Source organism: Condylura cristata, unplaced genomic scaffold (assembly GCF_000260355.1).
Source record: "Condylura cristata isolate star-nosed mole 26May11 unplaced genomic scaffold, ConCri1.0 scaffold00004, whole genome shotgun sequence".
In the NCBI taxonomy this organism is placed as follows: domain Eukaryota; kingdom Metazoa; phylum Chordata; class Mammalia; order Eulipotyphla; family Talpidae; genus Condylura; species Condylura cristata.
The window spans coordinates 4354404-4365799 of NW_004567105.1; the positions used below are offsets into that span (position 1 = coordinate 4354404).

Consider the following 11396-nt stretch of genomic DNA (forward strand, 5'->3'; position numbering starts at 1 on the left):
GCTGGGTGTAGCCCTTGTTTATTGTGCCTTTTGTTTCCCTTGTGCCGTGTCCCCAAGTCCAGCTTGGCGACAGATGTCCTGGTGTGTGTCCCGACATTTTCTTTCAAGTACTTGCTCTGGTTCTTGTGTCCAAACCTTTAATCCATTTTGAATTAAGTTTTGTGTGCGGGGTCACATGCGGGCCTTGCTTTACTTACTTGCTCATTTACATGTGTGCACACCATGTCCCAGCTCTGTTGGTGAAAAATGCAGCCTCCTGTCTGCTCTCCGGCCCCAGCTCCTTTGTGGGAGGCTAACTGTCCCTCCGTACTGGACTTGTCTCTGCACTTTCACTTCTGTGCCATCGGTCTGGGTCTGTTCTGCCCAGACCGTGCTGCTGTGGCGACTGGTGCTGTGTGGCACGTTTGAAGTCAGGAAGAGTGACGCCTCCATTTTCTTCTTTTCTCTCAAGATTGCTTTGGCTGCTCAAGGCCTCTTATGGCTCACATGAATCTGACAGTTGTTGTACTTCCTCAGAGAAGTCAGTGGTGTTTCAGAGGTAATGCGTTCGCTCTGTCCCTTATTCTGGGTAACATGGCCATTTCAACGCTACTAATTCTCCCCACTCATGGCCCTGGGCAGCTTTCCATCTCTTCGTGACTTCTTTGATTTCCTTTAACAGAGGTTTATAGTTTTCACTGTACACACCCTTCCTCTCCTTCAGTTTATTCCCAGGTAGCTCATCATGGTTTGTTTCCTTTTCTTCTGTTACATCGTTCATATACATAAATGCCACCGATTTTTGGGTGCTGATTTGGTACCTGCCACTTTACTTTATTCACTTATTATTATTATTATTTTAAAGATTTATTTGTGCATACAGAGCTGGGGTACGGGCCAGATGTGCAGGGCCGGTGAGAGGACTCACCAGAGACAGTGGGGAGCAGAACAGGCAGGTCGACGAACTACACTGCTGAGGGGAGCAGCGGGCGGGTCAGGAGAGGTCTGCTGCGCCCTGTGGGTCACCTCCGGGGCTGGGGATCGAACTCTTGCCAAAGTGGTTGCAGTCAGCCTCAATGCTGTGTCCTAACCTGTTGTACCACCAGGGAGAGCCCAAAAGACAATCTTTTGAAAGAAAATTTCAATATTTTATCCTAGACACATCTTCTCGTTCTTGGGAAGAGCTCAAACATGCTTTTTAAAGAGTCCACGAAGCAGTTCATTGAGCATTATAAAAGCACACCCGCCTACCACCAGCCATATCCACACGCCCTGACTGTGTCTCCCCTCACCGCTCCGCCCCAGCGCCTGCCTCCTGCCCCTTGCCCCGCACCGTTCTGAGTGGTGACAGGGTCTCCTGGCTTTTCAGTGGAGAAGACGCTCCCCAGCGAGGGAGGAGCCGCCAGCGTGGCGGCCGTGGCCGGGCCTGTCCTGTCTCTGGCTGCGGCTGTCCCTCCCTCCGCTCCGGGCCGCTGGGCAGCAAGGTCGCTGTGCCAGTGAGGCTGTTTGCAAGGCGGAAGAGGGGCCCACCGGGCCACGGCCTGCGCTCCTCCACCCCACCCTGGACACCTGGCTGGGCGCCGGGCTGGGCAGTGAGCCTGAGGGCGGCCCCTGGCCCAGGCGTGCGCTCCCCCAGGCGGCCTCGTGCAAGCCACTGAGTCTCAGGGCCCCGGCCCCACGGCGGTCTGCCCAGTGCCTCCCCGAGTGGGGCTTCTCCTGTCACCCCGTTAGCAGCGTGTGCTCTGCGTTCTCTCCAGCGTCTGATTATCGGCCAGCATTTCCACCCTGGCCAGTGGGGGCGGTGTAAGGTGGGGGGGGGGCGTACGGTGGGGGGCGCTCCTCCATTTGGTTGATATTTTCATCTTCCCGCCTAGAAGGCTGCATGCCTGTTCCTATGTTCGGAGGCCATGCGGATCTCTTGTGCAGGGGTTTTGCCTGTTTTTGGCAAAACTGGCATGTGTGACAGACTTTTGGCTCGTCAAAGGCGTGATCTTTTCCGTATTCTGAAAACGCGTGCTGACGGACCACGGCGGGGGGTCCCTTCTCCCAGGCCGGGCCTTGTCCGTTTACCCTCCCCGTGGGGTTTCGTTGCAGAACGGATGTTCCTGACACCGTGGAACGGATAAATGTCTCCCTGTGCAGTTGTGCTTTTTCCCTCTCGCTCAGGAACCACTTCCTTAGCCTGGGGCAGGAAGCTGCTTCCTGTGTCGGTGGGAAAACTCGAGAGCTGCCTTTCCTGCTTAGCGCCTTCATCCACCGGCCGGCCGAGTCTTCTGTCAGGGCGGACCCAGCGCTTGTGCACACAGGGACAAGCCAGCTCCCCGCCATGCGCACCCCCTCTCCCGCCTGCGGGCCGCTTCTCCTCCTGGCTGGGGCCTGTGCCGGGCCGATCCGCGGCACCAGTGGGCTAAGTCCAGGCCGCCTCTGTCCTTGTCTGTTTGTTTTCTGTCTCACTGACTTCTGCTCTTATCTCTTCACTCCTCCTGCTTTCTCTGAGTTTGGGCCGTTTTTTTGACTCTGTGACCTGAGGGCATGCTCTGTTTGATGCCAGCCAGCCCTTTAAAACTTGCTCAGGGCCCTCCCTGGTGGCGCAGCGGGTTGAAGTGCAGCACTATGAAGCTGTTAGCAGCCACGGCAGCACGAGTTCAATCCCCGGCCGGGGAGTGACCCACGTGTCGCAGGAGGCCGCTCCTGTCTCCCCGCTGCTCCCTTCAGCAGTGTACTTCGTTAATCTGCCTGTTCTGCTCCCCACTCTGTCTCTGGGGAAGCCTCTCACCCCCCGCTCCTCTGGCCTGTACCCCAGTTCTTGTGTGCATACATAAATTTTTTTTTTTTTGCAGAAAAAAAATAAAAAAAAAAATTGCTGAGACGCTAGTTGTGTCTTCCATAGTCAGTTTCTGGAAACATCCTCACGTGCACCTTCAAAGAGATGCAGCTGGCTGCTGGTCACTGGGCTGCCGAGATCTATCCTTGATGAAGTCGTGTTGGCTAAGACCGTTGTTCAAATTTTCAGACCTTCCATGGATTTACTAATCCTTTGTCTGCTTTATTCCTGTCAGTTTCTGAGCGAGATTTGCAGAATCTGCTACGGTGGGATTTGCAGTTCTATCTTTGTCTTCCTGTCTCTAGTATTTGACACTGTGCTGATAAGGGCAGGTAGCTTAAATGTGCATGTGTCCTTCTGGTGGCAGGGATGGCTTTGTCCTCGACTCCATTTTGCGTGATGCCAACAGAGGTGCCCCCGCGCCCGGGGGGATCTGTGCTCTCTCTAGCTCGCCCTGCTTCAAGCCTCGGGCCCCAAGCGCATCTCCGGCGGACGGCGAGGTGGAGTTGGGCCAGCCCCTGGTACTCTTTCTTACCTGGAACATTTAGGCCTTCACGGGCTTGTAGTTCGCAGTGACGGCCTTACTTCCGCAAATCAACTGGTCTGGTGGAGCAGACTGGCTCGACTGTCAGGCCCCTCCTCGGATTAACATCACAGTCTGTGCCATTCACTGGTGGCCACACGGTGACTGAGCCATTCGGGGCAACACGTGTCATCCTGTTTTGCTCTCTCTCTCTTTCTTGCCTTCTCTTGGGTTTACGGCACTCTCCACAACTGGACCCCACCGTGTCCCTGCAGTTTGAAATTTGCACCTGTGCACTTGTGAGTGTATACCTAACCGTAAAAGACTAAATTTAATGGCTCCCACTCCTCTCCCTCAGATAATCAAGGATTGCTAGATACTTTAACTCCATATACCGTCCTTATCTTAATTGACTTTCTGTTTTAAATCGATTTTTTTTTTTTTGTGCTGCGCCTTACAAGGCATCACTTTTATTTTAAAAGTTGGTGTTCACTCAGGTTTGTTCCGACTTGCCCAGTGGGTACTGGCAGGCCAGGCCTCGGGGAGGAAGCCTCGACTGTGCCTCCAGCTCCCGCAGCGGCCCACACGGCCGAGGTCAGCTGACAGCAGTCTGGCCGCGGCCGGAGACTCGGCGGCAGGTGGCACCCGCAGGCTCCGGAGCTGCAGTCACCCCGGGAGTCTGGGCACACAGCTACGTCGGCGTGTCTGTGTGCGTCACTCTCTGGCGCCCGAACTCTGCCCTGTGGCCACTTTCCTTCTATCTAAGCTACTTTCTTTTGGCGCTCGGGTTGTTGGTGCTGATTACCCACCAGCAGAGCCTTCGGGACTGTCTCACTCAGTCTCCCGAGTGCCCCATCCCTCCGTCTTTAAGCTCGCGGTGTTCCTTAGCGCTGACCGCCCCCGTGAGGCCTGGGGGCCTGTTCCTGCGGGTGGCTCGTCTCCCTCTTCCAGGCATGTGGGCGCACTGCCGTGGGCAGTGCTGGCCGTCTCGGGACTTCCCTCCGGTGCTGAGTTTAGGTGACGCCTGCTGGAGGGTTCCTTCGTGGCTGTGTGTTTTCAGGGACTCACTCCCCTTCCTTCTTTGCCTAGTGCCAAGGCCACTTCCCTCACGCTGCCAGGGGGTGAGAAAGGGGCTGGTTTGTCTCTGGTTCACCTTTGTCCTGCGAGTGCGGCCCTTCGGGGCCCCAACCTTGAGTGGGGGCATCTCCCATGAGACCCCTAGCCTTTGCTGCACCCTGGATCTTGACGTCTGTCCATCTGGCTCCCCTGGGCCATCAACACTGAAGTGCATGCTGTCTCCCTTCGGATCGAAGCTGGCTCCGTGCAACTTTTACTTCTGGGGGTTCCCATCCTCGGAATGAGAATCCTCATACCTCTTACCAGGTCTTTGTTCCGTCTAAGGTTTTTCCTAAATGCTCTCTCTGGCACTTACTTTCGCGGCAGGGTTGTCCACGCACCCTTTCCAGGGTGTCCCAGGCCTGGAGCTGGCTGCGTCCTGCGCAGACTCCCCCACTCCCCTCCGCTCCACAGGGGAGCAGTCACAGGCCCGCGCGCCCCGTCCGAGCTCCTCGCAGGCAGCGTCTGGCGTGACTACGGAGCTCCCCGCCCCTGCCGCCGCCTGGGTTCTCCTTCCCCCTCTTCTCTGTGGCAGGAGCCGCATACGTGGACTCCGGCTGGCGCCTTTAGGGCAGAGAATTCCCAGCGCCAAGAGCCTGGGCGTGTCAGGGTCTGAATGCATGGTCATTTTCAGGGGCGTACGCTCCCCATGGGGTCTCAGGGTGTCTGGCCTGCATCTCTCAACATCGGGGGAGCCCCCATCCACAGGCTACAGATGCACGTGGTAGGACACGGAAGGGGCCCAAAGGCAGCACGGCGAGAAGTCGCCGCTCACCCCTGTCCCGGCGCCGCGGCCCGAGCCAGCTCGTGGTTGCCAGGCACCGCTCGTGGGTCCTTCCAGAACTACTCTCTGGCCAAGCGAAGGGTGCATAGGCTTAACAACCCCTTGGCGCGGCCACTGTCCTGCCTTCCACTTAGCCGTCCCCTCGGCGCTCACCGCGGCCCACACAGACGTCCCGGTCGCCCTGCACGGCCCTGACCCGCCGGGGTGGTGCCCTGCACGGCCCTGACCCACAGCGGCACCCTGTTGTCTCCAGCAGGCGATTGAACGGCTGGCGCTGCTGTTAGCGGCCTGTGCGCCCGCCCAGCTCCCCCCACAGTCTCGGGGTAAACCCCAGGGCTGTCTGAGGGGTGGCTGGCCGCGGGAGAGCCCAGTGGCCGCTGGGACGAAGGCTGACAAGGCCGGTGGTGGAGGAGGGCGAGGGTCTCAGGTGTCCGCCCCTCCTTGCTCCTCTCCAGGGTGATGCTGACGGGGACCCTCTCTGACCGGCAGCCGGCCGAGCTCCACCTCTTCCGCAATTACGAGGCTCCCCAGCCCACGCGGGAGCCCCGCTTCAGCCAGAACATCAACCTAAAGCCTCTGACTCAGCCGTCAGGTTAGAAGCGCATTTGACGTGTCTGTGGGAAGTGGCTGGCCGCTGTGGGCTGGGGGTTGCAGGCCTCTCCCGGCGCCCGCCACCATCCCACCCGCCGCCCCGGCCTGCTCTCCTGGGTCTTCCCAGGGGAGGCCGGCAGAGCCCTTGGGGTGCTCCCGGCCCGGGGCTCCCGGAAAAGGTCCTCCGGCCGCTCCCTGCCTCCCACACGGCCTGCCAGACGCACGGCCTCGGGGGGCCGCTCCCCCTCCCCACAGCCGTGTTCACACACGCACCCCCGCGATCTGGGGTGCAGGGGTTCACAGCCGTCCTGTGCCCCCCCCCCCGCAGAGCAACTGGTGTGGCGGGCAGCCCGGAGCAGTGGCGCGGCCCCCACCTACTTCCGGCCCAACGGGCGCTTCCTGGACGGCGGGCTGCTGGCCAACAACCCCACGCTGGACGCCATGACCGAGATCCACGAGTACAACCAGGACTTGGTTCGGAAGGTGGGTGCGCTCCAGGCTGGGGGGCCCCCCGCGGCCGCCGCTGCAGCACCCCGAGGGGCGACCCCGGGGCCTGGGCTGCGTCCCCGCAGCTCCTCACCGGCGCACCAGAGCGGTTTTTCTCACGTTGAATTTGCTCAATCAGTGGGGTCTCCTCGAGTGTGGAGCTAAGGGGGGCCCTACGGCCCCACACACACGAAGTGGGGAACAGTGTCCGGTCCGGTTACAGGGCCTCGTTGCTGGGAGGGCGCAGGCACACAGGGGTGCCCCCCCCCCAGGGCGCTCTCCCAGGGGACCCTCACTCCTGTTTGCAGTGCTGAGAGGAAGCTCAGAGGGCCTGGGGCTCGGAACGGCTCAGGGCGCGGACCCCGCCCGGAGAGCTTGGGCGCGGGGAAGAGCAGTGGCCTCCGCCCCAGGCCCTGAGCACGGAGGTGGCCTGGGCAGGGCTCAGCAGAGGGAGTGCGGCCCGGAGCCACAGGCCTCTGGCGCTGCCTGGCTCTGTCCCTGCCCCTCTCAGACATTGCCGGAGATGGTCGCAGGCTCCCACGCGCTCCTATCTGTGAAGCTCCAGGACACCCCCCACGGGTGCCCTGTCTGGGCTGACTCTGGGTCTTGGGTGACCAGGAAGGCCCAGAAGCAGCTGGGCGTCGGGGACAAGCGTCCTCTAGGGGCAGGCACGGGAGGCAGGGTGGCCTCCCGGCTGAGGGCCTCCGGCGGTGAGGGCCGGGGTGCCCAGCCACCGCACAGCTTGTTCTGCAGGGAAGGAGACAGCACCATCCCCAGGCCCCCAGTGGGCCTCTTTCCCCCCAGGGTGCCCCCACCCAAGGAAAGTTCCAGCAGGGGAGAGTGTCTCCCCCAACTATGGCTCTCTTCCCCCAGGGTCGGGGTGACAAGGTGAAGAAACTCGCCATCGTCGTCTCTCTGGGCACAGGGAGGTCCCCCCAGGTGCCGGTGACCTGTGTGGATGTCTTCCGCCCCAGCAACCCCTGGGAACTGGCCAAGACGGTTTTTGGGGCCAAGGAACTGGGCAAGATGGTGGTGGACTGTGTGAGTATAAGCCCCTCCGCCCAGGCGGGGCGCTGGGCCCTCTGGGGACTGGCAGGGCTCTGTCAATCTCTCTGGTTCGCCAGCTGGGGGTGGGGGTGGGGGCCTGAGTCAAGCACTTGTGCTGACAGGGGCCCTCAGTGACCACCTGCCAAGGGGCTTCCTTGCATCCGCTAGCTGCGGACCCCTCCCATGTGGAACCCCAGAACGTCCCTTGGACAAAAGCTGTAGCAAGTGGGGACATGAGGCTCAGCCCCTCGGCCTGTCCCGCCACGTGCTCACCGGCCCTGAGCGTGTCCACACCCGCCTCCCCCAAGTCCAGGGCCCCTCTGAGGCATAGCTGGGCAGCCGCAGCAGCCCAGGCAGGGGCTCGCCCGAAGTCACTGCGGGCGGCCGGCTAGGCCGGGCTGGAGCCTGGGGCCCGGCAGGGACTGCAGGTGGGGTGCGGCTGGCCACTCACGGGGCTGCTTCTCGCCAGTGCACAGACCCAGACGGGCGCGCTGTGGACCGGGCCCGGGCCTGGTGTGAGATGGTGGACATCCAGTACTTCAGGTGAGGGCTGAACAGCCGCCGGCCACTCCGGCCTGCTGAGCCTGGGGGCCGTCCCCACTCCCGAGGGGCGCCCCGTGCCCCAGGCCTGCCCCAGCCCTAGCCCTGTCCCCGCCCAGGCAGGGCGTCCTGGGGTGACCGCTCCTTCTTGCCCCGGACAGACTGAACCCCCAGCTGGGGGCAGACATCATGCTGGACGAGGTCAGTGACCTGGTGCTGGTCAACGCCCTCTGGGAGACGGAGGTCTACATCTACGAGCAGCGGGAGCAGTTCCAGAAGCTCATCCAGCTGCTGCTCGCGCCGTGAGGCTGCCAGGCCGCCATGCGCCCGGCCAGCGCTCCCACAGGCCGCCTGCCCGAGGCCGGTTCCGGGGCTCCTGCCCCTCTGCTCCCGTCCTGCCACTCAAGGCTGCCATCCCCGGCCTCGCTGGGGCCCTTGCCCCGTCACCAAGGACAGCTGGTCCCGGCCCCCCGCCCCCGCCAGCTCAAACACTAAGGGCGCCTGCACACCCCAGCCCTGGCCTCCCAGGGGCCCTGAGCTCTTCGTGGTCCCCAGGCCTACAGTCACCCCTCCCATCCCCTGCCTTCTTCCTGGGGGGTGGGAGCTAGAGAAAAGGGCCGTGCCCCGCCCCATCAGCAGGCACACTTCAGGAGGGGTGCGGCATTCGACTTTGCACACACACACCCCACGGGCCGCCCCACCCTGAGCGCTCCTCTGGCCTCAAAGGCCGGTCCCGCCACTCCCGTCATTATTCTTCCGACAGGACAGAAGGCGGGTTGGGGGTGGGGTGGGGCAGGGGCTCAGGCTGCCTCCAACCTCAAATCCCAAATAAATCAAATAAAGAGCTCGGTCTGTCGGTCTGCCGGTCTGCCGGTCTGCCTGTGCGGTGTGCGTGCTCCCCAGCCCGCTCCCGCCCTGACCGCCTTCTTCCCGTGCCTGCCGGCTGGGCCCCCCTTCTCTGGGCCTCCCCAAGTCAGACCTGTGAGAGCCTTCAGAGGTGGCAGCCCGGCCCACGCGCCCCACCAAGGGTTGAGGGAGAGCCCCATTTGCCCAGGGAGGGGGTGAGAGCCAGCGGGGGTCTCGCCAAGTCAGCCAGGCTCTGAGCTGCCCCCTGCAGCGGGCAGAGGAGCTGGCAGGTGGGCAGCCTCGCCGTTGGGGCGTGTTCGCCCTGCTGAAGGGTCAGGGTGGGGTGGCCTGAGCACAGCCACGCTCTGCTTTGGGGGGCTGCTCTGCCCGGGAGGGCCCCAGAGGAGGGTGCTGAGCAGCTCTGGCCCAAGAGGGTGAGCAGCGCCCAGAATGGGCAGGCAGCGGCTGGGGGCCCCCCGGAACTGGGGGCCCCGACTGGCCTGCGGAGCCTCGTCCTTGAAGAGGGGCCGGGCGGTGGCCGTCGCCCGGGCCCACCAGCCCGAGGCTCGGAGGGGTAAATAATTGAAGGGCAGGTCACAGGATGCCTGCCCCGCTGGGTCTGGTTACGCCCCAGATCGCATTCTGACGTCCCGGCTGGTGAATAATTAAGCTGCGCCTCCTTCTCCGGCCTCCGTGCCCAGGCTCCACTCTGCCGCCTCCTTCCCTGCCCGCTAAGCAGTGGGCAGCAGAGCCCCGGCCCCGCCAGCCCGCCAGCCCCCCGCCCAGCATCGGGTGCCGCCACTCATGGCCCCCGACATGGACCAGTTCTACAGGTCCACCATGGCCATCTACAAGGTGAGCGCCCCCCGCCCGCGGGCACCACTCGCGGCACGAAGGTCGGGCCTGCTCCCCAAGGCCGGGTGCGGCCGCCGCGTGGCCTGGGAAGGAGCTGCCGGGGTGGGCCGGGGCAGGGTTGGGGGCCCCTGGGGGCAGTCAGCACCTAGGGGCCGCATCCAGTCACCCAGGGACTGCAGGCTGGGAGCCCCCAACTTCCAAACTCTGGACGAGGCAGGAAAGCTGGGGGCTGCCGCTGGGGGCAGAGGCCCAAGAGCAACCTGGCCTCAGAGCGGGGGTTCTCTGTCTCTGAGTCTCCCTTGTCTCTCACTTCTGAGCCTCCTCACACTTCCCGCTTCCCACGAGGGAGGTTGCTGTCTATTCTGTGTGTGGGATCCCTTCTCACACTACCTACGGGGAGTCACCCCATTTGATAGCGGAGAAAACTGAGGCCAGAGAGGCTACAAAGCTGTGCAGGCTCACAGGGGAAGAAGAGAGCAGGGTGCCCGGATCTGAAGCAAGACCCAAGGCGGAGTCCCAGCCCAGGGCCTCCACCGTCCAGGGCCGGCCGTGGCCTGCGGCCGGGCTCCTCTCTGAGCGGCGAGGTCTGCTCTGGCCGAGGCGGCTGTCAGCAGCTGGTGTCTGTTCTGTTCTCGGGGCAGGGCTGAGCCTCCTGGGCCAGTGGGGCTGCCCAGAGAGGAGCCGCCCGAGGGGAGGGAGCCTCCCTGGCGACTGTCATGGAGCCAGGTCCCCCCAGGACAGGTGTGTGAGCAGGAGCTGGCCCCGGGCACCCTGGAAACAGCAGCCCAAGATACGGCCTCAGGCCCGGGCAGCCAAGGGCCGGATGCGGGGAGACCCCAAGTTTCTAGATGGACCCCCATGGAGTCAGAGGCCTCTCCCTGGGGCAGGGGGTGCCCCGGTCCTGAGGCCCTCTGCCCACTGGCCCGCCTTCCTGTCCCATCCCCATCTCTGTCCCCTGTTCCTTGGGGCTCCAGAGCATCATGGAGCAGTTTAACCCTGCGCTGGAGAACCTGATCTACTTGGGGAACAACTACCTCAGGGCCTTCCATGGTGAGTGCCTGCCCCTTGGCAGCATGCCCTCCCACCTGACCCCGGCGCACAGACGGAGCCCCCCGCCGCAGTGTCTGCACCCCACAGCAGACACTCCACCCACCCTCACCCCTCCCCCCGTCGCCGGCCTCCTTGCACCCAAGCGCCCTCACCCCTCCAGGCACACCGGGCCTTATCTATCACTCGCTCACTGTGCATGCCTGCCCCTGCCCCTGCTTCCCAGAATCACCCCGCCACCGGTATCAAGCAAGAGGGGCGCGCCCTGAGGTGGCCCGGCCAGGGGCCCCCGTGGCTGCTGAGCACCGCCCACCCCCGTCACCCCTCGGGACTTCAGCTTCAAAGCCCTCAGCCTCCCTGAGCCCCGCCCCGGCGCCCCCCGACACCCTCAACCCTCCAGCCCACACTCCCCATGGCCCACGCCTGCCCCCCACCCCAACAGACACTTGCCGTCTCGCTCAGTGCCAGCCCGGGCCTCCTCGGAGCACCCCACTCTGCCCCTCTCTCCACACACCACCCAGGGCCTCCTCTCCTTCACCTCCACCGGGGTGCCCTGCCCCAGCCCCCACACCCTGTGCGGGAAGGAGGAGGTGGGGGCAGGTGGAGGCGGCGGGGACTGGACCCCCCTTCTCCCCCCCAGCGCTATCCCAGGCGGCCGAGCTGTACTTTGCTGCCATCCAGAAGATCGGGGAGCAGGCCCTGCTGAGCAACACCTCGCAGATTCTGGGTGAGGCGCTGCTGCTGCTACACCCCGCCCC

At 63.4% G+C, this 11396-nt stretch overlaps 2 protein-coding genes across 4 annotated transcripts in view; both read left to right on the forward strand.

Moving 5' to 3' along the window:
- PLA2G6 (phospholipase A2, group VI (cytosolic, calcium-independent)) overlaps positions 1-8750 on the forward strand; it is a 39638-nt gene extending 30888 nt beyond the window's left edge. For all 3 annotated transcript variants that reach the window (XM_004675664.2, XM_004675665.2, XM_012720640.1), the window contains 5 exons: positions 5682-5818; positions 6146-6300; positions 7177-7344; positions 7820-7893; positions 8052-8750. In XM_004675664.2, the coding sequence (XP_004675721.1) occupies positions 5682-5818; positions 6146-6300; positions 7177-7344; positions 7820-7893; positions 8052-8196 (679 nt within the window). In that variant the 3' untranslated portion in view covers positions 8197-8750. The remainder of the gene's footprint in view (positions 1-5681; positions 5819-6145; positions 6301-7176; positions 7345-7819; positions 7894-8051) is intronic.
- A 744-nt stretch (positions 8751-9494) lies between these two features.
- Positions 9495-11396, forward strand: part of BAIAP2L2 (BAI1-associated protein 2-like 2) — a 20162-nt gene continuing 18260 nt past the window's right edge. The window contains exons 1-3 of the mRNA XM_004675666.2: positions 9495-9591; positions 10566-10641; positions 11279-11365. Of these exons, the coding sequence (XP_004675723.1) occupies positions 9541-9591; positions 10566-10641; positions 11279-11365 (214 nt within the window). The 5' untranslated portion in view covers positions 9495-9540. The remainder of the gene's footprint in view (positions 9592-10565; positions 10642-11278; positions 11366-11396) is intronic.